This window comes from Babylonia areolata, chromosome 18 (assembly GCF_041734735.1).
Source record: "Babylonia areolata isolate BAREFJ2019XMU chromosome 18, ASM4173473v1, whole genome shotgun sequence".
Taxonomy (NCBI): Eukaryota; Metazoa; Mollusca; class Gastropoda; order Neogastropoda; family Buccinidae; genus Babylonia; species Babylonia areolata.
Window position 1 is genome coordinate 55,244,555 of NC_134893.1, and position 26,650 is coordinate 55,271,204.

The 26,650-nt window shown below is 40.9% G+C and overlaps 1 protein-coding gene across 1 annotated transcript in view; it reads right to left on the reverse strand.

Annotated features, from left to right (window-relative positions):
- The window catches only part of LOC143292282 (uncharacterized), a 135,784-nt gene extending 110,920 nt beyond the window's left edge, over window positions 1-24,864 (reverse strand). The window contains exons 1-3 of the mRNA XM_076602467.1: window positions 24,714-24,864; window positions 21,483-21,643; window positions 18,658-18,886 (exon numbers count right to left, since the gene is read on the reverse strand). Of these exons, the coding sequence (XP_076458582.1) occupies window positions 18,658-18,886; window positions 21,483-21,643; window positions 24,714-24,864 (541 nt within the window). The remainder of the gene's footprint in view (window positions 1-18,657; window positions 18,887-21,482; window positions 21,644-24,713) is intronic.
- Between the last annotated feature and the right edge of the window lie 1,786 nt (window positions 24,865-26,650).

Sequence of the window (26,650 nt, forward strand, 5' to 3'; positions counted from 1 at the left end):
GATGTCCTCTTCTTTACTGTTTTCTTCTATGAGTCGTTTCACTTCCGCATCAGTTTTGCCCTCTGGCCATTCCCGACAATGTCTTCCTAGAGTGGGTGAAATGGCTGTGTTGAATAGATGGTTGAGGTTTTCGGGGTTTTTCTCCCATTCTTTTGTTTGTTTCAGGTCTTGTAGTCGGCATACTAGCTGGATTGTGTCTTCTGCTTGCCCCATCCATGATCTTCCTCGTCCTAGGCGGCTGCCTTTTGGTTCTTTGACTGCGTCATGCAGTGGGTTTTGAGGGTTTTCTAATGCTTTGAAGTAGGTCTTGACCTGTTCTAACTTGTTTCTGGCCTGCACTGAAGGAAGGTCAAGCAGGTATTGCATGGTTTCTGTGGGCGTGTCTTTTGTTGTTCCAAGGATCAGCCTCATAGCTTCATTTTGGACTCTTTCTAATTTTAGGAGGTTGCTTTGAGACGGTGTTGTTAGCCCAAGTCCGTAGTCGATCACACTGAGGACGAGTGATTGGTATAGCAGGAAGAGGTGGCGTTGTTCAATACCTTTGGTTGCCATTGCTTTTAAGACTGAAAGGCCCTTTTTGCATTTGAGAACAGTATTTTCCGTATGTTTTCTGAAGGTCAGCATCCTGTCGAAGTGTATTCCTAGGTAGCGTAGGCATTCAGTTTTCTCGATCTGAATCCCATCGTGTGACACAGAAGGTGGTGATTTGCTCGCGGTTCTGTTGTTGAGGGTGCACAGCAACGTTTGGGCTTTCGCTGGATTGATGGAAGATCCTGTGTCTTTGCACCATTGAGCAATATTGTTTAGTTGTTTCTGGACGGCTTTAGTTCTTTCCTGAGCATCTTTCGAAGTTTTGAAGACCAGGCCATCATCCGCAAGAGTAAGCACCCGAGCTATTCCATTGTTGTTTAAGTCTGCAAGACCCTTCGTGTAGACATTGTAGAAGACAGGAGAAAGCGGAGACCCTTTTGGCAGTCCCATGGATAGTTTAGAAGGTGCAGACATCCAATCTCCGAGGCGTAGGACGACGGTTCTTGCCTGAAGCGCTGCTGCTATCCATCTTGTCAGTGTCAAACTTACTCCATACCTTAGTAGCAGCTCCATGAGGTGCGCAAACTGGACCTTATTGTAGGCATCTTCAAGATCGTTGCTACTGCTAGTGTTTCTTCTTTTCTTTGAAATCCTTCATACACCTCATATGCAAAAGCAGCTGCGTTTTCCCATGTGGACTTGCCTGTTCTGTAACCACCTTGATTTGAAGGGAGAATGTGCCTGTGTTCAAGATCCCTTGCAAGTTTCCTGGCTATCATGCGTTCCATGAGCTTTCCGGCAATGTTTTGCATGGTTAGGATCCGGTAGCCGCTTACCTGATGATGGTCCTTTCCTGGTTTTGGTATGGGTTTTAAGAAGCTGTGTGTCCAGTCCTCCGGGACATGTCCATTGTGGAAACTGTTTTGATATAGATTGAAAAGGTTGCTTCTGTCTTCTTCCGATAGTTCCTTGATGTCCGAGTAGCGAACTTTGTCTGGGCCAGGAGCTGATTCTTTCTTGCATTTAGCTATTGCTTCGTTTAGATCATCTATTGTCAAGTCATCATCAGGTCCAGTCTGCATAAGGGTTTGGTTTAACTCCTCAACATATTTCTTTTTCTCATCTAAGTTTCTTTGATCGCTCTGTTGTATGAAACGTTTGAGCAGGGCGGATCCTTTTTCTTCGTTTGTCTTAAGCTTGGTTCCGTCAGTGTCTACCATGTCTGGGGTTGTTGTTGTGCACGTTTTCCCTTCCATGCGACGATAAAATTGCCAGAACTCTGTCAATGTTGAGTCATAACTGAGTGCCTCGCAAAACTGTTTCCACTTGTCATTTTTGGCCTCTTGAGCAATGATTTCAAACTGTTTAGTTTTTTCTTTCATTTTTGTTTCAATATCTTTGTCCGGAGATGGTTTTGTTCTTTCTTTTTGCCAAAGCTTGACAGCCGCATGTTTTTCTATCCAGGCTCTCTCTGTGTCGGTATTCCACCATGGGGGCTGAATAGTTTGCATCCTGTTCAGTGCCGTTCTTTTGTTTCTTCTGCGTCTTAATTTTTCGATGATGGTTGTCTCTGTTTTCATACTGAAATGGATCACGCGGTTTCATACAGGGTTTATCTGACAGTTTCTGTAGACTGAACACTACCGGGAGGTGGTCACTGCCTTGGTGTGGAATCGTCTCTGCATTCATTTCTGCTCTGAATTTTGGAGATGTTAGAGCGATGTCAATCACACTGTCACTGTCCCCTTGTCTTGTTCCAAGGCGAGTTGGGGATGTGGTTGTTAATGGGCTAAGAAGAATTTCCCCTATCATTCCTTCAAGTGCGAGTCCTTGTGGGTTGGTGTTCCGCTGGTCCCATAGCTTCGATCTTGCATTGAGGTCTCCACAGATAATGACTGAGTCTCCAAGTTCGTTCTCTATTTCCTCTAAAAAGGCCCAATCCTCTTTTGTTGTGCAGGTTCCTGGGTGAACATAGGCATTGATGAGCACGATGCTTTTGTGAATTCCGTCAGGTTTTTCGAGACGCACCCCAACTAGTTCACATGAGTTGCTACACCATTTCTCTAGATTTATGGTGGAAACTTTGTTTTTTTAGGTTTTTGTTCAGTATGATTGCTACTCCTCTTCCTTCATTCCTTTGAAAGACTGTGAAATTTTCAAAATGTATTGGTCTGTCTGCACTTGTCCTGGTCTCTTGGAGACATAAAATGTCAAAATCATATGCCAATTTCTCAATTGTTGAAATTCTCATTCTTGCGCTGGAACAATTCCAACTGCCGATTCTAAAGAATTTCTTTGACAGCCGCTGTGTCAACCCACTGGATTGTTATCATTGTGTAGTTTCGTTTGCTACCTCGTACGTGAACTTAACATTTCAGCCACATTAAATTATTTCCTTTATATTATGAAATTAGCGTGTTCATCATCTCGCCAAGGCATATAATAATAATAATACATAGTTTTTCTATGGCGCGATATCCAGCACCAATGCTGCTTAAAGCGCCTTGCATCATAGTTGCCTACAAACATGCCTTAAAAACATATCAACCGCTATCTGACAATGGAAAACATATGAATGCAAAAGCACACTAAAGATTATAAAAGCTATGAAGTAAATAAGGCTTAGATTAAGACAAAATGCATTTCATAGAACACACACCCACACATCTAAATGACCCTCCCTTACATTTACATACACATTGACATTAAATATCAACTGCACTAAAAACAAAATTGGATAAGCATTAAATATTTCTTATTTTCTAACACAGAATTCTGTTCAGACATACTAACATGCCTACACACTTACACACGCGTACCAGAGCACTGTAACCTCACAAACACACGCACGCACACACGCACGAACACACACACACACACACACACACACACACACACACACACACACACACACACACACACACACGCCCATTACAAATAACCAGATAGAAAAAAAATTTACATCACATCTAAGACCGAAACTACATAAAATACACAATGCATTAAAACAGGAATACAAAAATACTAGCACAAAGATACTTGCTAACAAGCATACCTTGGTTTAACCATTCCGCCCAGAACAAAAATGCTTACGGAAAAGGTAAGTTTTTAAATCTGACTTAAAGGAATGTAGATCAGAGGAATTTCTAAGAGATGAAGGTAGAGAGTTCCACACTTGAGGAACCTGAGCTCTGAAAGACCTGTTTCCAGCGCATTTTAGATCAGTGCTTGGAACTTTAAGCAGGTTTTCAGAACTTGATCTTAATGTTCTGTGCGGTTCATATGTTTCCAATACAGAGGAGAGATAAATGGAAGAGACTTGTCAAAATGTTTGAAGGCGAGTGTTGCTAACTTATAGTGAATGCGGGACTCAGTTGGAAGCCAGTGTAACCGATTCAGCAGAGGTGTAACACGATCAGATTTCTTTTTGAAGAGAACCAGTCGTGCAGCATTGTTCTGAATTTTCTGTATCTGTTGATGGAGGAAGATGGTAAACCTGCAAGAGAGGAAATGCAGTAACCCAGTCTGGACAGGACAGAAGAGAAAAGCAACTGTTCCATATTTTTCTCTGTTATGTAGGGTCTGACTGAGGCTAGCCTTCGGAGATATGTCACACGTCTATCAAGCAAGCAAGAAAGTCAAATGTCCCGAATCTAATAGAAGATCTCTCTCTCTCATATGGAGCAGAGATATGGGGACTTGAGAAAGATTTACTGATAGAAAAATTACACTGGTTTGCTTTTAAAAAGATTTATCGGTATAAACTGGCGCACTGCAAATGATATGGTCTATGGAGAGCCGTGAGATTCCCATTATTTGGGAATTATTTCATGAGAGGTGTTTCGTACTGGCTAAAGTAAACCTTCATGAATAATGAAAGGTTACCGTTTAAACCTTGTAAAATGCCCCGTAGTCTTGACTGTAAAGGTAAATGCAAGTGGGATTCAAAAAGTCGTCGTGTTTAAGCCAATACGGATTTTTATTTGTTTGGGATAACCAAGGAGAGGAAGACATAAGTAGTTAAAAAATGTTTTAAACAGAAAATTACTGACTGCAGATGACAGGAATGGAATGACCACATTCAAAGTAGTGCAATATATTCCTTATTCAGAACGTTTTAAACGTGAATTAGAATGAAGCCATGGATTTAAATAAGTATATCAAACAGGCACTGACAAAATTTAGATGTGGTGTTTCGGGTATTGGAGTGCACTTAAAACGATATAAAACTAACGACTCACAAAATCACTCACGTAATATGCGTAAGTCTACAAGTCAGGATAAAACACATTTCGTTTTGGAGTGCCCAACTCTTCACGACTTGAGAAAATAATTGATTCCGAAATGATACTGGAACTTCCCCATAAGAGTCAAGTTAATATCCCTCCTCTCATCTGCGAATGATCAAACTGGTAAACATTTAGCAATGTTTCTGTAAAAATCTCTCAAACGGATTAGAGATGTTACATAAACTATGCATTATGAATGTATTCATACCTGAAGTAGTATTTGCTTTTCTACAGACAAAAGATTGATTGACTACTATACTTTGTTTACACCCCTTCATGGCCTATCTGAATAAATCGTTTGGTCTGGTCTGATTTGGTCTGCTCTCTCTTACTATCTCTCTCACTCTCCCAAGGACAGATTGGAAAAATAGGCCATGCCTAAACTTAAATCCTTGAAAAACAACAAAAAACAAAACAAAAACGCTTTGAGTTCTGAGTTCTCTCTCTCTCTCTCTCTCTCTCTCTCTCTTTCTCTCTTAGCATTTTCCTTCCACAAGTTACAACAGCCTGCAAGGAAAGGGTTGACATAAAAATAAGAAATTACTAAAATAGATGAAGAAGAATCGAGACAAAGAAATGGGGACACACAGACAGACAAGACACACACACACACACACACAGACACACACGAAAAACCAAACAAAAACGGAGAAAACCATCACCGGTGTTATCATTGTTATTGGCATTGTTGACCTATCTCTCTCTCTCTTAGCATACTCCTTCCACAAGTTACAACAGCCTGTAAGGAAAGGGTTGACATGAGACAGACAGACAGACAGACAGAGAGAGAGAGAGAGAGAGAGAGAGAGAGAGAGAGAGAGAGAGAGAGAGAACAACTCAAATCTTATATTACGTCATCACTGTCTTTGTCTCTCTATCTCTGAGTCTCTGTCTCTCTCTTTCAAACAACTATTTAAATGGCGTTGTTTCTGTTAATGTTTTTGTAATATGTGCATGCTTATTTGAGTTTTTTGTTTTGTTTTGTTTTTTGTTTTTGGGTGTGTTTTTTGGGGTGGGGGGTGGGGGTGGGGGGTTGTTTTGGTTAAAAATTTTTTGGTAAAATTTATTCTTTGATGAATCATTATCTTGACCTATGTTAGTTTTCATTTTTTGTACTCTCTCTCTCTCTCTCTCTATATATATATATGTCCCCTTATATATCTCCTCTTATCCTCCTCTATTTAGTGTTGTAAATGTCAAATTACCATTCATGTATCCACGACTGTTTTTTTTTCTCTTGGTGTCTTCATATTTACGCGTACACGCACTATTTCTATGTTCGTATATTGTTTGTGTGTTAACAATATGTATTAGACTTAGCTTTGGTATGTCGTTCACATTTATTTAACCCCCTTCAAATGGGGCGACGGCCTTATATTGAATAAATCCTTTGTTTGTGTGTGTGTTTCTCTCTCAAAACTAAAGCAGACGACTGAGGTAACAACGAAACAAACTGACCACAACGACACAAACACAGCAGAACAGATAGGTGTCATGGCATATCCTGACTCAGTGACAGAACCACACACACAGTAGACGGAGCGGAACAGCCAAGACAAGACAACAGTGATGCACGAGACTCGGAGCACCAGAGACAGGAGGGCACGTGACGTGCCGGCAGCTCGGTTGAGAAGTGCCTCGTGTGCGGCAACTGGTACCAAACGATAAACCACCATTCAGGAAGCAACAGGTAGAACCACAAAACGTAACCCATAGGAACTCGGCCGGGCTCTTGTCTGGACGAACATTAACTTTGTGACATGCAAAATTGAAGGTCTTGCTCATGTGTATGACCACGAACTGCGATCTTACATTAATGATTTTTATTTCTGTCTTTTAGTGGAAACTTTTGCAACTCGGTTTCCTGAACACTTGTTCCCAGATTATGATACTTCTGTTTTGCCGGGTGTAAGACTCTAAGACGGTATAACTGCAAGATTGTCTGGAGGTTTGGCACTCCTTGTGAGAAAAGGTTTTTCAAAGTATGTTGAAAAAGTAGATGTGGAGTATGACAACATCATAGCAGTAAGACTGTCTTAAGATCTGTTAGGCACAGACACGCCGGTGATGCTACTGTGTAGTGTAGACCCTATTCAGGGCGGGGACTGGATGTAAAAAAGCACACCAGTGCTTATCTATTATCCTTGAAATAAAGAATTTGTCTTGTCTTGTCTTGTCTTGTCTTGTCTTGTATTTACCACCAAACTCCTCTGAATAATACTGCGATACAGAAATATCAAATGGTGTTGCTATTTTAGAACAATGCATTATGGATCTGATAGAATCACATGGAAAATGATCTTTTCTGTTACTTGGGGACTTCAATGCACGCACTGGGGGTGAAAATGCAATAGAGAATGATGATGATCTGGAGACAAATGTGTTACAGGATGATGATAATGAATACAAGGTATACCGTTCCTCCAAAGATAATCTGAATGACTTTGGTAAATATTTATTGAACCTCTGCAGTTCTTCTGATTTTTTATTATTATTATGAATGGTATTGTTGAAGAAGATATTAACTTTGGTGATTACACTTACACTTCATCTACAGGATGTAGTATTGTTCATTATGTCATGGTATCGCGTTATTTGTTAAAATTATGTATTATTCCTAACTGTTTGACCAAGGATTGAATCGAAACACATGCCAGTGGAATTTGTTGTTCACTCCCAAGCAGATACAACTGATCAATTAAGTACAACACAGACTAATCTTAAAGTTGAAAAAAAACTAATTTGGGACCAAGAAAAAGTTGATGAATTTCAGGATAATATCAAGACCGATGAGTTTAAAAACCATATGGAAAGAGCTTGTCTGGTGAATGATACAGATGAAGCCCTGAAAGCTTTTAATGAGGCATTGCTTTCTGCGAGTGCTTGTATGAGAAAAAACAATTACAATAGCAAAGGTAAAAACAGATTCATGGTTCGACCAGGAATGTAAACAACACAAAAGAGATTCCCGTTACAATCTGAGACAGTATTGCAAACTCAAGGATGACAATGACACTATTAGGATGACATATAACCAAAACACAGAGAATACAAAGAGCTTTTGAGATGAACACATTTCACTAGAATATCAACAATCCTTCACGATTTAAGAGCAAGCTAAAATCATTCTCATGTAGAAAAACTAATGAAAATAACATGGTAAAGAGGAGTGGTTTAAACACTTTTCTCAGGTTTTCCAGTCTGATTTAAATAATGACCTTACAGTGTAGATAGCCAGCCTGAAGAACATGTTAATTAGGGGCAAAACCAACTTAACACTGACTCACTTAAATGTGATATCACCGTAAGCGAAGTCTATGCTGCAGTTCGATCTTTGAAAAATGGCAAAACAGCAGGCACTGACGGGATTTTTGGAGAAATCTTTAAAAATTCTATAACTGTGATTGCTCCATTTTTGGTCCTTCTCTTCAACCAATTGTTCTCTGCTGGAAGTTATCCTTTAAAGTGGTCAGAAGCCATCATCCAACCACTATTCAAAAAAGGTGAAGGACCTTACCTGACAATTACCGAGGAATATCTTTGTTAAGTATATGTAGCAAACTGTACAGCCATATTTTAAACGAACGATTAAATGAGTGGATTGAAAGTAATATTATTAATGACTGTCAAGCTGGGTTCAGAAAGAAATATAGCACAACAGATCACGTTTTTACGTTATTTGCCATGGTTCAAAAACAATTGTTGCTGCACAAGAAACTTTGTCTTCATCGATTTTAGAACTGTACATATAAACTTATGGACCGTTTTGAAGAAAAGAGGAATTAATGGGAAAATGTACTGCGCTATCATTAGCCTTTATAACATTGTGAAAACAAGAGTGAACTCAGTGATTTGTTTATGTGTTCTTTAGGTTTAAAACAAGGAGAGGCATGTAGTCCTGTTTGGTTTTCTCTCTTTATAAATGAATTGGCAGAAGAAATGATTCAGAAAGGTAAACAAGGAATTCAGCTTATTCCTGACTTTTTAGAAATACTTTTTGATGCTTATATTCAACCAATGCTTAGTTATGGGGCTGAGGTATGGGGAATTATCGCAAATGTTAATATTGTAGAAAAGGTTCACCTTTTTGCTCTGAAGAGATTCTTAAATGTTAGTTTAAGAACACCTAATATAATGTTTTATGGAGAATTTGGCAGGTACCCACTGTATATAAATATTTACCTGAAGAGCATTATTAAAATTTTTGAAAATGCCACCCTATCGCTTACCATCTAAAGCATATAAGATGTTATTATACTATCATAACAGTAACAAAATACCTGGGCATCTTCCATCTGCTTTTTCTTGTATAAATTTGGATTTGAGGTGGTCTGGGAAAACCAAGGGGTCGGAAACGAAAAGGAATTTTTAAAAGCCTTGAGAAAAAGACTAATTGACGAATATAAAACACAATGGACTACTGATGTGCTCGATAGTGAACGCTTCCAATTCTACAGAACATTCAAAAGTGATCTGATTTTATCTCCATATTTATAAACAGTAAATCATTTGCAAGCCAGAATCAGTTTGATACGAATGCGACTATGTATGTCTGAACTGTATGTTCACAAAAAGCATTTCAAAAGGAACGTGACAGTAAATCAGTTGCTGTGCCCATTTTGTGAATTCCAAATAGAAACTGAAACTCATTTTGTTGTACAATGTCCAAAAATTTAATACCAATACCTACGAGAACAGTATATCCCAAGTTCTTTAATCATCCATCACAGTTCAAGCTGACATTGTTATTTGCATCAGAAAGTAAAACGCTTATAATCCGCCTTGCTTCCTTCCTTGATAAACCTCTTAAAGTCCGTCGTGTGTACCTTTCTTAAATTGATAGTTTAAGAGTAATCGATACTTAGTTTAAGAGTCGTCGATGCAATTCATGTGTGTATTTGTTTTTGAATGCTTTTGCACATGTGTGGGCGCGCGCGCGCGCGCGCGCGTGTGTGCGCGTGCATGTGTGTCTGCACACGTGTATGAGTGATGTGCATGTATGATGGTACGTATAGTATATACACGTGTACAAGTTGATACATGTAACAAAATTTGTGATCACAACTTGTGTTAACATGCAGGAAACTATCCTTCTGTTGTGGATATTTTGTAACCACCCTCAATGACATGGATCTGAGGCATATTCATTAAACCATTCAGAGTTCAGAGTTCTCTCTCTCTCTCTCTCTCTCTCTGTGCCATTCGCTCGCTCCCTCTCCACTTCCTGTATTCATTTTTTCTTACACTTTTCTGTTTTAGTTTTGTACAGACCAATTGAACCAATGCATGTTTCTTCATTTGCAAAACCACCAGTTTTCTTTAACTATAGGTACAATGCCAACTGATTATCTACAACTTCTCAATTCCTAAAAAATTAAGAAAAAAAATGACCACTTCAGTGTATGTTCCATAACTTAATCTGAACAGGGTAGCCCTTTAATCAAACAATCACGATGTTGCATTTCCAATAGATATATTTCTTTCTTCGTTCAATCACAAATGCGTGGTTAGATTGGTTTCTGCACCTCTCTATCTCTCTTGAAGAAAATAGGCTACATGAAAATTATAATAAGGATGATGAAAACCAGAAGAAACGACGTTCTCAAGATATACTGTTAAATTCTTATGGTAAGAAATTATTAGATATGACCACTGCACTGGCATTGTACATTTTAAACGGCCTCTGTAATGGCGACCAACATGGTCGTTATACATACATATGTTATCAAGGTAGCAGTGTGAACGATTATTACTTGGCTTCTGTAACTTTTTAAAAATCTGTTCGTGACATTTTGACACTTCACATATTCGAATAGAGTCAGATAATCTCCCTGTTTTGTTGTGCCTTGACAGGCAGACTAATTGAACCAGATATTCTTCTACTGTGAATAAGAAACAGTTCATTGAAAAAAATAGATTGAATATGTCACACGCACAATACTTTCTTAATGCTATCTATTCAAGAAAAGTAAAAGAAGAGAAACATTGCATCAGATATAATGTAATGTAGACGTCAATCTGGCACTGGATAAGTTTAATGCATGAAGAAAAGGATCGCTATCGTAAAAGAGACACGCAAAGAATGGTTCGATCAAGAATGTAAAAGTAACTAGACGTAATGTGCGGAGACTTCGTAGAAATTATATGCATACTTCAGACAAAACTGACAGGGTATCTTTTTCCATCACAAGAGGAGAATATGAAGACCCGACTGCGAGAAAAAAAGAAAGAATATAATGAATCGCTTCCAAAGGAACTGTTAAATTCAATTAAATGTCATAAGTTATTTTGGAAAACATTAAATAAAGTTTCACGCAAATAATCTCAACCACAAAATAATATATCTTCAAATTAGTGGTTTGATACTTTAAAAATGTCCTTGAAAAAGAAGCAGATGAGCCCAATGAAGATGATATTGTAGATGAAGGTGCCGCAGATGAAGCAAGTAAAGTTATAAACAGACCAATATCCAGGGAAGAAGTGTTGTTAGCAGTTAGAAAATTGAAGACTGGAAAAGAAGCTGGACCCGATAAATCCATCGGTGAATTGTTCAAAAATGCAGGCGTTTCCACAATAACGTTATTATCAAATTATTCAATTATTCATTTGACAATGGTATTTATCCATAAAATTGGTCTGAATCGAATATTTCACCATTATTTAACAAAGGTGAAGTCAATAGCACGAACAATCACAGGATTATTACGTAATGTCACAACCTGCCTCTGGAACCGGGGACCGACATGCGACGATAAGTCAAAACAAAACGGACGCTCACGCTGCACTCGTGTCAAGAGAGAACTCGGCACACAAGTAGAATAAAAGAAAAACAGCTTTATTTGAAAGAGAAAAAAAAGAAAAAAATAATAAACACGACTATCTCACACACACTTGTACAGGGGACAAACGAAATCTAAACCCCCTCACCCTTTCCCTTCCTAAGCCACTAACAAATTGTAAAATATCTCCCGCCTACGAAATAATAAACGAGATGGGAACCAGACGCACACGCTCTCAGACGGACGGTGAATCTCAAACTTAACTCAGTCCATGCAACTGTCCATTTGGGGTCTTGGGATTACTCAGGGAGTTCGTTGGGTCGTAGGCTGTAGTGATGGCGTGGGAGGGTGGAGGGTCCAGGACTGTCCCAAGTTCCGTCCTTAGTTGACGCCTTGCGTAGCCCAGCGGTTTGGCCTCCCTCAAGCGGTGTGCATCCCGGAAACACGCCAAAAGCTGACCCAGCAAGGGTTAAAATAATATGGCCTCCACACACAAAATCCGTTCCCCGTTCAACCACCCGTCTTCATTTGACCAAAAGGAAAACACAAAATCATCAGCCATTGGGAACCTGAGAAGACAGATAACTGAAAAAACAAATCAACTGGGGTTTGGAGGAGTAACCTCCCTGCTCTGGAACTGCCACAACTGAGAAGAAAAGGGATGACAAGCATTCTCACGCATGCACACAACTTCCACCGGCTGAAAATGAAGCCGAACAGTTCCCCGGCGCAGCATGGCCGAAAAGAAGCTGGCTCTAATAAACGCAAAAGTGTTTAAATCAGAAGAAGCTAACGCTCGCCCACTAACTGGATACACATAATACACTATTCGTCAAGGAACAATAACAATTAAGGTAGGATCCCCTTCTGTCACCCCGAGTAAATGTCAGTCATATATGGAAGCAAAACCGTTCTCAGAGATAATGATAACCTAGTGAAAGATACCCGCACGTACCACTGGCATAAAACATCGCTGAGAGGAAAACATACTGTCAAAAGTTCTAACCACAAACGGCGATCACTAAAACACAAATTCAAGAAGTTAATTAAATAAATCCGAAGGAAAGTTATTTATTAAAAAAAGAAGAAAAAAAAGACCAAAAAAAAAGACATAAATTAAACGATTTACGAACGGCGGTGGACTCACTTCAACAGCTTGTGGAAAACGCTGGGGACCATATATTTGCCATAACTTGGCCCCTTGTCCAAGGGACGTTTGGACAATGGTCAGCAGATGTGCGACCACAGTAGTGCAACACGAGATGTTTCCAGAATACGGGAACGAACCCGTTACCAGAGGTTCTGAGGCAGAGAACCTCTCCTCTCTCAGTGCCAGGATGGGAGTGATCTATTGCTGTTTGTGGGTGTGCGAAGAAAACTCCATCCAGTTTCACTCACACGTCAAGTATGCCCACCATCCAATCAAAACCTTTGTTACACACTCACTGCAAGTGCAGAAAATTAAGTGGGAAGAAAAATTTGTACCGACAACTGGTTGACCCGTTCTCTCCTGCCAGCACCGGGTTTCACCGGGTAGCAGCTTGTCGGGTGCGACACGAAACATTGGTAGAAAACTGTACAGCTCTGTACAGCTCAATTACAGGTTACAAGAGTGGGTTAATTTAAATAATATAACTGGAGAACATCGAGCTGGTTTTAAGAAAGATTATTGTACTTTTGATCATATGACTTTGTTAGCTGCTGTTCAGGAACAATTTACCAATAATCAAAAGTTGTATGATGCATTTGTTGATTTTGAAAAAAAGACCCCACTTTCGATTCAATTTATAGGAAACTGTTATGGCGTGTTTTGTTAAAAAATGGAATTAATGGTAAAGTGTATAGATGTATTAAAAGTATGTATAAAGAAGTTAAAGCTAGGATATGAAATGGAGCGAAATTATCACAATATGTGAGTTGTACAGGAGGTGTGAAACAAAGTGATGTGTGCAGTCTTGTATAACTATCATTGTTTGAGAATGAGATTGCCTTCGAAATAATTGAAAATGGATGAGATAGGATAACTTTTGATTTGACACAGTTGTTTATGCTGCTTTTTGCTGATTAATGATTTTGTTATCAATATCAGTTGTAGGTTTGCAAAGACTGCTGAATAGTTTATATGAAGCCGCGATGAAACTAGAATTAAAACTAAACATGGAAAAAACAAATATCATTGTGTTTCGTAAGGGTGGTTATCTGAGTAGACATGAACAATGGTCCTATGGAAATGAAACAGTATGAGTGGTAAATGTATATAAATATATCGGAATATGTTTTTCAACTAGACTGTTTTACTTATACATGTCAAGATTGAGTAAACAGAGCAAAGAGGGCTGTCCTAGGTATACTTCGTGTTATATATAGATTAGATTGTACAGCCTATCATACAGTATGGCGCGGAAATGGGCGTTTGAGAATGCTGTTGAAATTGAAAAATTGCACTTGTTTACGTTGAAACGCTTCTTAAATGTTGATAGACGAACACCCAACGATTTTTGTTTATGGTGAACTTGGTAGGTCAGAGAGATATATCTGCTACTGGTAACCTGGATCACAGTACTACCTGTCACAGGGTCGAATTGCTGGCAACTAAACCAGCACCCCCACCAGTCCTCTCAGGAGGATGGTGAGGAGGCTAGACACCCTGGTGGAATTAAATGACCCATCAAAGGGCGCCAGCTCTGGAGAGCTACCTGCGGCCACCTAGCTAAGGGAGTAAACCCTAACAGAAAATCTGGTGTGGGGCCCCTAAAGCGGTTGGATGGCAAACTTGTCACTTTCCGGCAGCTCCTGCGGCCGCATTGGCACCAAAATGTAACAGCCTTGCTGTTTCTTTGGATCTGTCAGCGAGGTGGAGAGGGGGGACAAGCTGCATGGGCAACAGCCTGTCTCCCATATTACATTGCCCAGGCTTATATCCGTCCATCCATCCACAAACACCTTGCACCTTGCACCTAAAACCTGGAGAGGACACTTTAGCTTCGGTACTAGCACTAGCGTCGGAACAACACGTGAAGCAACAGTTACTGGTTATACGTTAGCGCTCAATTGGCGTAGAGCCGACGCCAGGGGTTGCCTCTGACGGTGGGAGGGACCCTCGCGTCCCACTGGACAGCTACCGCCCGCCCAAGCTGGGCAGCCCCCAGCCAGTTAGGCGCTGTCCCGCCACGACCTGCCTTCTTCTATGGGTGTATGAAGATTAGGAGAATATCCGACAAACAGGTCGTTAATTTCCGCACCAGGCAAAAAGAAAACTTCAAGAAACGGATCAACAATGAAACTGGCCTGTTGGAATGTCCGGACAATGATGCCTGGGCACCAGAAAGACGGCCGTCATAAACAGCGAGCTGAAGAGACTAAATGTGGACATTGCCACTCTGCAGGAAACACGGCTGGCTGACTCTGGAACACTAAAGGAGAGGGACTACACCTTCTTCTGACAAGGAAAGAGTTCTGATGCCCCAAGAGAGTACGGAGTAGGCTTTGCAGTCAGGAACAGCCTGCTGAACATGATCGAACCAGGCAGCGGCGGTTCAGAACGACTATTGACTCTCCGCCTCAACACCTCCGAAGGCTATGTCACTCTCGTCAGCGCATATGCTCCAACACTGTCCACCTCTCCAGACGCCAAGGATGAGTTCTACGAAAATCTCGCATCAACCATAAGGAACATCCCCAGGACAGAACAACTTGTTCTCCTGGCCGACTTCAATGTCAGAATGGGTGCAGACAACGATTCGTGGCCCTCCTGGCTCGGTTCCTTTGGGGTGGGGAAAATTAATGAGAATGGACAGCGACTACTTGAGTTTTGAACCTGCCATGAACTGTGCATCGCCAACTCCTTCTTCAAGACGAAGCCCCAACACAAAGTCTCCTGGAGGCACCCGCGCTCAAAACATTGGCACCAACTGGATCTGATCCTAGTAAGACGAGCTGCCATCAAAAACCTTCTCCACACTCGCTCTTACCACAGCGCAGACTACGACACGGACCACTCTCTGGTATGCTGCAAGATCAGACTGCAACCAAAGACGTTCCACTGCTCAAAGAAACAAGGGTACTCTCGCATTGACGTCAGCAAGATGTCTCAGCCAGACCTTGTAGAACAGTTCGCAGAGGCCTTTGAGAGAGAATTCGATGCATTGCAGCCCAGAGACTCTGCCACAGAAAGATGGGAAACGCTACGAGACACCATGCACCGCATTGCTATGGCCACCTTTGGGAAGAAAACCGCGAAGTCCCACGACTGGTTTGAGGCCAAATCATCAGAGATGACTCCCAGTATTGAGGCCAAGCGCGCTGCACTCACTGAGTAGAAACGGCCACCCAGTGAGAAGAACCTGCAAATCCTAAGGGCCGCCAGGAGTAAGGTTCAGTTTAACGCCAGGCGATGTGCAAATGAGTACTGGACAGAGCTCAGCGAAGAGATACAGAATGCTGCTGAAAGAGGCAACATCCGAGGAATGTATGATGGTATCAAGAAGGCACTGGGACCAACACAGAGCAAGACTGTCCCCCTTGAATCCTCCACTGGGGAAGTAATCAACGATCATGGCCAGCAGATGGAGAGATCGGCAGAACACTACTCCGACCTCTACTCCACAGAAAACATGATGTCCAACTCAGCCCTCGATGCCATCAAGTGCATGCCGGTCATGGAAGAACTTGACGCAGAGCCAACTGAGGACGAACTCAGCAAGGCCATTAACAGCCTGACATCAGGCAAGGCACCTGGCAGTGACGGAATTCCCCCAGACCTCATTAAACACTGCAAGACTACTCTTCTGCATCCTCTGCACACAGTCCTTTGTTAGTGCTGGAATGAGGGAGCTGTACCGCAGGACATAAGGGACGCCAAGATTATCACCCTCTACAAAAACTAGGGTGAAAGGAGCGACTGCAGCAATTACAGAGGCATCTCACTTCTCAGCATTGTAGACAAAGTTTACGCTCGGGTCCTCCTAATTCGCCTGCAGAAACTGGCCGAACGCGTTTACCCGGAATCACAGTGTTGTTTTCGAGCAGAGAGATCCACGGTAGACAGGATCTTCTCCCTTCGCCAAATCCAGGTGGTGCAAAGAGCAGAGGATGCCCCTGTATGTCACATTCATTGACCTCACCAAAGCCTTTGACCTGGTCAGCAGAGACGGCCTTTTCAGGGCTCTTCGAAAGATCGGCTGCCCCCCCAAACTGCACAGCTTGATTGAGTCCTTCCACTCCAACATGAAAGAGACGGTGCAGTTTAATGGTAACCTCTCCAACCCCTTCGACGTACGCAGCGGTGTCAAACAAGGCTGTGTCCTCGCCCCCACCCTATTTGAAATCTTCTTTGCTCTTCCCCTGAGACATGCGTTCAGCACAGCGCAAGAAGGGATCTACCTGCGGACCAGATCAGATGGCAGGCTCTTCAATCTCGCCCGCCTCAGAGCAAGAACAAAAGTCGCGAAGCCCACATCAGAGACATGCTCTTTGCTGACGATGCCGCAGTTGTGACCCACACCCAGCGGGACTTGCAGTCACTAATGGACCGCTTCTCCCGGGCCTGCAAAGATTTCGGTCTGACCATCAATCTCAAGAAGACAAATGTCCTAGGCCAAGACACGCCATCTCCACCAGCCATCACCACTGATGACTACGAGCTTGAAACCATCCATCAATTCACTTACCTTGGGTCCACCATCACCGACAACCTCTCCCTTGACACCGAGATCGACAAGAGGATCGGGAAGGCAGCCACAACGCTAGCCCACCTCACACAAAGAGTGTGGACAAATCTCAAGCGGACTACGAAGACAAGGATGGCTGTATACAACGCCTGCGTCCTCAACACCTTGCTGTATGGCAGTGAGGCGTGGACCACACATGCTCGTCAGGAGAAAAGGCTCAATACCTTCCACCTGAGAAGCCTACGGCGTATACTCGGCATCTCCTGGCAAGACAAGGTGACAAACACTGAAGTCCTGACTCGCGCTGGCCTCCCAACCATGTATACCATGCTGAGACAGCGTCGGCTGCGCTGGCTGGGTCACGTTCGCCGCATGGAAGATGGTCGCATCCCAAAAGACATCCTTTATGGAGAGCTCGCCACGGGGCAGAGAAGCATCGGCCGCCCACAGCTGAGATACAAAGACGTTTGCAAACGTGACATGAAGGCACTTGAGATCAACACTGAGTCCTGGGAGGGCCTTGCAGATGACCGCAACAGATGGAGAAGCACTCTCAAGAATCAGCTACGGATTGGTGAGGACAAACTGTCAGCTGCTGCAGCAGAAAAGCGAGCTCGCAGAAATGGGACGGCAGCCGACAGACCAGCATCAGCTTACACATGTGACTTCTGCGACAGAGACTGTCTCTCTCGCATCGGTCTCTACAGTCACAGGCGACGCTGCTTGGTCCAGAGAGCCAAATTAGACATTAGGTCGGATATATTCTATCAATGGTCAGCCATGACCGAAGGAGGCCTACTACTACTGAACTTGGTAGATACCTAATATATTTGAATTCTTTTGTAAAGTGTATGATTTACTGGCGACAATTAACTAGAATGGATAATTATAGATTATTATATAAGGCTCACAGGATGTTTATTGTATTTAGACAATAACGGAAAAAAGAATTGGGCGACAGGTATACGAAAATGTTTGTGCTCTTATGGATTTTCTTATGTCTGGGATAACCAGGATTTACCACATTTCTTTTGTCTTTCAATATTCCATGTTGTGGCCTTGAATACTGGCTGTAAAATGTTATCTTTATCAGATTCTTTTTTTCTATTTTGCCATGACAAGATCGTGATTGGTGACTTTTCACCCCGCTTGTCACATTGTCATGATGGGGTTGACCAAAAACGTCATATTCATAAATGAAATCCTACCATGTTTCGTACACCATTTGCTGTGGGTGAGAAAATGCCAATGTTAAAGTTGAACATGGCCACACGCACACACATACACGTGTGTGCGCGCAAACACGCACAAACACACACACACACACAAGACCAAGTTATTATATTTACAGATATACGTGAGTAAAACAGTCAATACACGGCTGCTTACCCGTATTTCCAGTTAAAGTGTCCATTCTGTGTAGTGCCCCACTGGCCACTTCATCAAAGGGAAAAGGATCAGCTAGTCTGGCTTCCCCTGGCTGACCATTCGAAAAGCCCACGATGACGGGCTGACCTTCCTTGACTGTCCAATTCATGGCGTTGTGCTGGTAAAACACCAAACCGAAGGACCGACGGCCATCTGAGATGAGGACTAGCTGCACTGTTGCTTTTTCATTCTGGGTAACACAAACCAAACGTGTTCAATGTGAGGAGAAGTAATGATAATACAGATTTTTTTTTTATTCATATCACAACAGAGTTTCTAACAATGTCTCTGAACTATAAATTACTGATATAAGTATTGCTGACTTTTCTTTACTGTTTCATGTACTAACCATTATTTTCATCACAACAGCTGGAATTACAGAGTTCTGACAATATTTCTGAAATATAATTACTGATATAAGTATTGCTGGATTTCTTTTCTTTCTTTATGTTTTGGATAACGTACTAACCATTTCATTACAACAGCTGGAGTTATGGCTAAAAGTGAACGAAAAAAGCTCTCTAGAAGTTTACATTTTAGTCCTTCAAAGTTACTATTTTAAGTCCAGCTTGTTTGTATGATACAAGAAGCGATACAAACTATCAATATGCAGCTGTTCTATGCTTAAGATAATATCTAAATTCTAAATAATATCAATGTGCCCAAGATGGCGCCGACCAATAGCGACACGGGGATAGCTATATATATATATATATATATATATATATATATATATATATATATATATATATATATATATACATATACATATATATATATATATGTGTGTGTGTGTGTGTGTGTGTGTGTGTGTGTGTGTGTGTGTGTGTGTGTGTGTGTGACCATCTTTTTACGACCAATCTTTACAGCAATCAACAAGTCCAGAAAGCACTTGCAGATCTGCATGTATATGTTCACCAACACAAAGTACTCACTGCCAACAACTCTCATTTATTGTTATCTTCACATAGTGTATAAAAAATATCATTTATAAACATCTACACTACACACCAACTCACTACATTACTTTACAGACACAAACACACGCACACATACATTCTCATTATGTGAACTGCAGTTACGTTATATTATTCCCGTCCCTCCCTCCCTTTCCCATCACATGCATACTGCATGTGAGTATATATATATATATATATATATATATATATATATATATATATATATATATATGTATATATATATATATATATATTACTTAAAGCACATACATACTGTATTACATCATCTATCTATATATCTGTGTGTGTGTGTGTGTGTGTGTGTGTGTGTGCGTTGTAAATCTTAACGTTAGCATTTTCTCGACGACTACAAGTGGCCTTGGAAATTAACTTGGAAGGATGGTAGGTATGAACCGTTAAAGTCATCCCCATGATGTTATGGTAAACAGGACGAAAAAAAAAGGTCAAGGTCATTATTTGGTAAAATAGAAAAAGCTAGATAGAACTCATAATATGCATTCAACTTTAATCAAACACGGTCCTGTGACTTCCATAAATTCCCTTCCCTGAATAAATTCAAAATCAGAGGTTAAAGGTCAAGATGACAACCTGATAAAGATAGGAAACTTTTTTTTTCCACTCAGCTCAGGCCATGCACGACCATGTCAGTAATTTATGTAAAACTCTAAACTTCCAATGGATGAAAATCTGTACCATTCGACCATATCTTCTGTTGAAGCAACCACTCAGCTTGTTTGTTCCTTAATCCCAAGTTGCATTTTTGGAAAGTCAGCCCCACTTTTACGTCAACTTCGTTGGTTACCCATCCAGTACAGATTTCAATACAAAATTGCCATAAATCATTGGCTTTTCGCCACTTTGAAGGCTCTTTCCCTTTTAACTTATCTATTGACCTTTATACTTACACCCCTCCCCGTTCTTTCAGGCCCTCTGCTGAAAAGCTCCTTCGAGTCCCCCAAACCTCTTCAAAGACATTTGGCCAAAGGGCCTTTCAATATCAAGCACCTTCTGTCTGAAATTATCTTCTCCTTGATCTCCGTCACTTACAAACGCTGTCCTCTTTCAAAACAAACTTGAAAACCCGTCTATTTAAACAGGCCTTTGGGGTGTGATGAAGCATTGCTAATTGACTGCATTCTTCCTCCTACCCACCCCCCTTTGCCCTCTACTGAAGTCATCATATAGTATGTGTGTGGCTGTATGTTAATGTGCGTGCGGGCGTGTGTAAGGTAATTCTGTCGCGCCCAATTGGGAAATTGTAAAAAAAATAATTTGACTTTGGTTTCTCATCCAATTTTCATTCATGTAGTAATATGTTTTGGCCAGAACACAATGCTTTGTAAATTTAAATGTCAAAGGTCAAGGTCAAATCAGTCTTTTTTTTCTTTTCTTTTTGTGTGTGCAAGATTATCCATTTTGCAAATGTTTTATTATAATTTTATAAAAACAAAAAAATCCTTTGTTGGATTCAGTGCATTACAAGTGAGTCTTGAAGGCATCGCCTTTCTTGGATTTTCGGTTATGTTGCTGCTTCCTGGCGAAAAAAAAGTCTCAAGAAGTTAATCTTACGATTGGACAACGAGCGCAACACACACACACGCGCGCGCGGGCGCGCACATATATATATATATATATATATATATATATATATATATATACCTTTTATATCACATACACACACATACATACATACAAACATACATACATATATATATATATATATATATATATATATATATATATATATATATATATATATGTGTGTGTGTGTGTGTGTGTGTGTGTGTGTGTGTGTGTGTGTCTTACCGGACAGCACTTTCGAGACACGCCAAACCAGGTTACAACGAGAACAAGGCTGGCAGAGTACTTCGTGAACTCTGTTAGTTGTTGTATCTCTCTGCTTGCTTTGTCCAACACTTTGCTTGCATTTTCAGTACGGTTTTTCCTGTACAGGTGGTAGAATACCGCTGCACATGGCATAAAATCAGAGCAAACATTAAATTACTGAAGCGTGTTGCGCTACCTTCACAGTCCTCATTAAAACGGCTGTAAAGGGATGTTCGTTGTAGCCATTTATTAAAACAGCATAACAGTGTAAATTTTGTATTTTGTATTTCTTTTTATCACAACAGATTTCTCTGTGTGAAATTCCGGCTTCTCTCCCCAGGGACAGCGCATTGCTACACAACAGCGCCACCCATTAAAAAAAAAATTCCTGCGTGCAGTTTTATTTGTTTTTCCTATTGAAGTGGATTTTTCTACAGAATTTTGCCAGGAATAACCCTTTTGTTGACGTGGGTTCTTTTACGTCCGCTAAGTGGCTGCTGCACACGGGACCTCGGTTTATCGTCTCATCCGAATGACTAGCAACCAGACCACCACTCAAGGTCTAGCGGAGGGGGAGAAAATATCGGCGGCTGAGCCGTGATTCGAACCAGCGCGCTCACATTCACTTGCTTCCTATGCGGACGCGTTACCTCTGGGCCATCACTCCACATATATAAATAAACATAAACATACACACACACGCTTATATATATATATATATATATATATATATATATATAGAGAGAGAGAGAGAGAGAGAGAGAGACAGACAGAGAGAGGGAGAGAGAGACACACACACACACACGCAGAGAGAGAGAGAGAGAGAGAGAGAGAGAGAGAGAGAGAGAGAGAGAGAGAGAGAGAGAACAAAAAAGGTGGAAAAATCCCCAAGAAAAGAATTGTCCTTTCCCCTTTTCACTCAACATTTCGCACATTGGGCTTCCTCACGACAGTGTATTGTCTGTCACGTCATTACCTACAGGACTCTCCTGACACTTGTGTACACTTACAGCCTCGTGCACGCACACATGCACACAAACACACAGACCCACAAACACACACGCACATAGGCTGCCACTGATTGGGCGCAAGAGGGATGGGAAAACATCTCTGATGCCAAGAACGTGGCGTCTAGTGTGTTGCTCAGTTGGAAAAGCCCACAGAGACTCTGTCCCGTTTTGAAGAAATTTGCGCAATATTGGTTTGGAAATGATGCCGATATTCGTTTGATTTGCAAAGCACCGTGCTCTACCTTTCATGCTAGACTTACGGCCACTCCCTCTCTCTGCTTTTATTTTTTTAAGGCGATCGATGGTGTGATGGCCTTGTACCTGTTCTTTTTGATATTCTTTGACTTTTCTGAGATTTCCGATTTTCCTAGATGTAGGTCGCTCGTTGTTGTTGCGTTACCACAAGTCTGTCAGCTCGCTCATTTCCCTTAACACCTGCATGTCCCGGGCAGTATGACCATGTGAGTTTTTTAATCTGAAAGTTGCGCATCGCCTTATGCCACTCTGGGCTTCCCATTCCATTTTCAATTTTCTGTATGAGGTTCACTGAGTCCGTTAGAATCATGGCATTTGGTTTCCGGGCATATCGATAGACGATAGCCACTGGAGGGCATGTGTCACAGCTTCAACTTCCATCGTTTGGCTGGAGGTTGTGACTTTGCAGGCAGCATTCTCTTCCCTAATTGTTTTTCCATTTTGTTTCGCAGTAAATCCCCAACCGGATTGGTCTTTGATGACTGAGCCATCTGTGTATATGATGATGTCCTCTTCTTTACTGTTTTCTTCTATGAGTAGCTTCACTTCTGCATCAGTTTTGCCCTCTGGCTATTCCCGACAATGTCTCATCTAGAGTGGGTGAAATGGCTGTGTTGAATAGATGATTGAGGTTTTCGGGGGTTTTCTCACATTCTTTTGTTTATTTCAGGTCTTGTAGTCGGCATGCTAGCTGGATTGTGTCTTCTGCTTGCCCCATCCAAGATCTTCCTCGTCCTAGACGGCTGCCTTTTGGTTCGTTGACTGCGTCATGCAGTGGGTTTTGAGGGTTTTCTAATGCTCCGGAGAAATAATCAAAAGTCTTCTTCCAATGCCCACCCCATTTCCACTGAATAAAGAGGGGGGCGGTGTACAAGAGTGAAGAGGTCTTCTGTATGTGTACACACACACACACACACACACACACACACATATATATATATATATATATGTGTGTGTGTGTGTGTGTGTGTGTGTGTGTGTGTGTGTGTGTGTGTGTGTGTGAACGTTTTCGAACTCCATACGAATACATTTGTGATGGGAAAGAAGAAAAATTTGACTGAACAAAGAAAATCGGAGGATCGAAACAAAGTAACGGAGACGAATTAAGAAACCATAAAACCAGCTGACCAAAAAACAGCCCAATGTCAGAATACTTACAGGGTCTTAGCTATTGGACATTTGGGTAAATTAACTAAAAATTATTAAGTCAATGATGTGTGTGCGTGTGCACGTGCGTGTGTGTATGTTTGTCTGGGGGGAAGGGGTGTGTGTGTGCATGTATTATCCACGCCACATTACTACCTTATAAAGACCATCTTTACTGTATATTAGAATAATAGGAGCTGACAATTAAGCCGGGAACTTCACAATAAGCGAGATTTATTGGCTTAATTTCTCATTAACCTGACAGATTGTCAGACAGCGGAGAGGAGGCGACTGGGGATAGATGAGTTAAAATGTACAGTGTGTGCGGGTGAATCTTAAGTGAAATAAGTATGGCTATATGTTTTGAAATCGTTTGAATATGCACAGTTTCATTGTATGTTTGCTTTTTTTTTTTTTCCAAAGAACACGGGGCGATTAGAAATGTATATCCCCTAACATTGTATGTTTCCTTTTTTTTCCAAAGAATACGGGGCGATTAGAAATGTATATCCCCTTTAAAAAAAAAAAAAATTAATTAAAAAAATCACACCCACGGTGTCACTTTTTTCTGTCAGTGAAAGATAGGTTCTACAATAAAATTCCATTAAAGCTAAGTTCACCTTCCACAACACATCAAACACTGTATAACAAACAATAAAATAGGCATTCACAGTATCATGCATTCATTGAACACAAGCGCTGCTTTGTCAACTTTCTTGGTTCTTTGTCTTTTCTCCAATGTGTATGATTGCATAACAGATCTACTGAGATCACAACATACAAGATTACAGTAACTTACCGCTGTCTCCCATGGGTTTGCTGATATCAGCGCAGTAAGCACAGATCAGAGTCCTGTTTTCCAGATGGTCACCATATTTCGTGGCGGTGTCTTTTCCAAAAATGACAAAGCCTTTGTTTGCAATCTGGATCAAAATTCGACATATTTTCATCTATACCAATTCAATATGTAGTTTTCAATGAACCTTTTCGGTTTCATTTTTAACATAAAAAACAGAAATAACGGCATACGACCAAAAAGAAAGAACAAAAAAAGCTAAACAACACTATTTCCTAATACTAAACATATCATTTGATATCAATACACATACATACTTACACACATACATACCTACACACATTATCACAAGCATATAAACTTAGAAAAGGGCACACAAACATATCGGCACCTGTATACACATATCTTCCTCCACCAATGTGTGCATGTAATGCATACAGTATACGTCACAGAATAAAGCATCAATACTTTTATTACATGATTAAACCATCATTGTTGTTCTTTTGTTTTGTTTTGCTTATTCTTCTGCATTTCACTCATGCCCCTAAAAATATATGCAGCAATATACATGTATCAAACGAGTGGCAGATAGGTGCGAATAATCAGATTCCCCCCCCCCCCCCCCCCCCCCCTTAATTTTCACTCGTCCCAGTCAATATTGCTTATACTGGCTGAAATAGTGAAAGAAAGAAAGAAAAAGAAAGCATGCATCAGAATAAAATGTATTAATTTTCACAACCCCTTAAGTGCCACGGGGGAAACCGTAGAAAGTGGTGTTTCAGGTCATAAAACATTATCCAAATCAAAAGGCGAAAAACTGAGAAAATGGTCTGCAAATATACCACTCTAGATAAACTGTGTGAACTTTCCGCCTTCCAGAGCTATTTCCCTTTTTTCTGATGACGTCATTAGTGACGTCACTATACATGTAAGTAACACGTTTATGGCAGTGAAGGGGTTGTAATGTTATCAATTGCTTGCTTGGAAACCAGTTTATCGTTGATGTATTAAAGACATATTCACAAGCGAGTTATCTAATCGATATTTCTCTCTCTCTCTCCCTCCATCCCTCTGTGAATATATATATATATATATATATATATATATATATATATATACATATATATATATATACATATATATATATATATATATATATATATATATATATATGTGACCAAGCGCGCCAAGCTTGCTCCAACACTATTCACGCACAAGCCAGAGCAGACGACGTTTTCACTTCTAACCCTTGCACAGAATGTGTGACGTCACTCCGCTTACATCATTTTGTCCTCCTCGCCAGGCCACCTGCTGACGGCTTGACCAGTGTCGCGTCGCGGTACGTCATTGGCTGAGAGCAAACTTGTGTTTCTGTTCCACCGTAATTAATTAATAACTCTCTTGTCAGATCAGTAAACTACTAGTATTATATACTGGCAGTCTCGTCTTAATTCCATCTTTAAATCTATTCCATTTATGTTCGCCTACGTTAAACTGATCTAACGCAGTTTGTAATTTTCAGTGATGAGCTCGTTAAAACTGACCCTGTTCAGGTGACTTAAATTAAGATTATAAATTTTATCTTAAATAACCAACACTTCATTTTATACTCATTATAAAGTAGGTGTTGAGCTCTTTCTTTTGCAACTTATCTGACGTAAATCGGTTCAGGAATCATTTAGAAATCTATCACTGAACACCTTTCAACAAACACAATTGTCATCGGATTCTCCGTGATTAGTGACGATCTGCTTGCAAGCACACGTGACGCACTTTGCGGTCCGCTAAACTTGCATAAATTGGCACAGTGAATGATGAGTGGTCATTTCATACCTGGTCAGTCATCTGACCAGAGCCTGCTCTCTCTCTTGCTGTGTCGCGGGCAGTGTGTCGTGTGTGTCCCCACAACGGCTGACACTTCGCTACGTATCGCTGTAAGT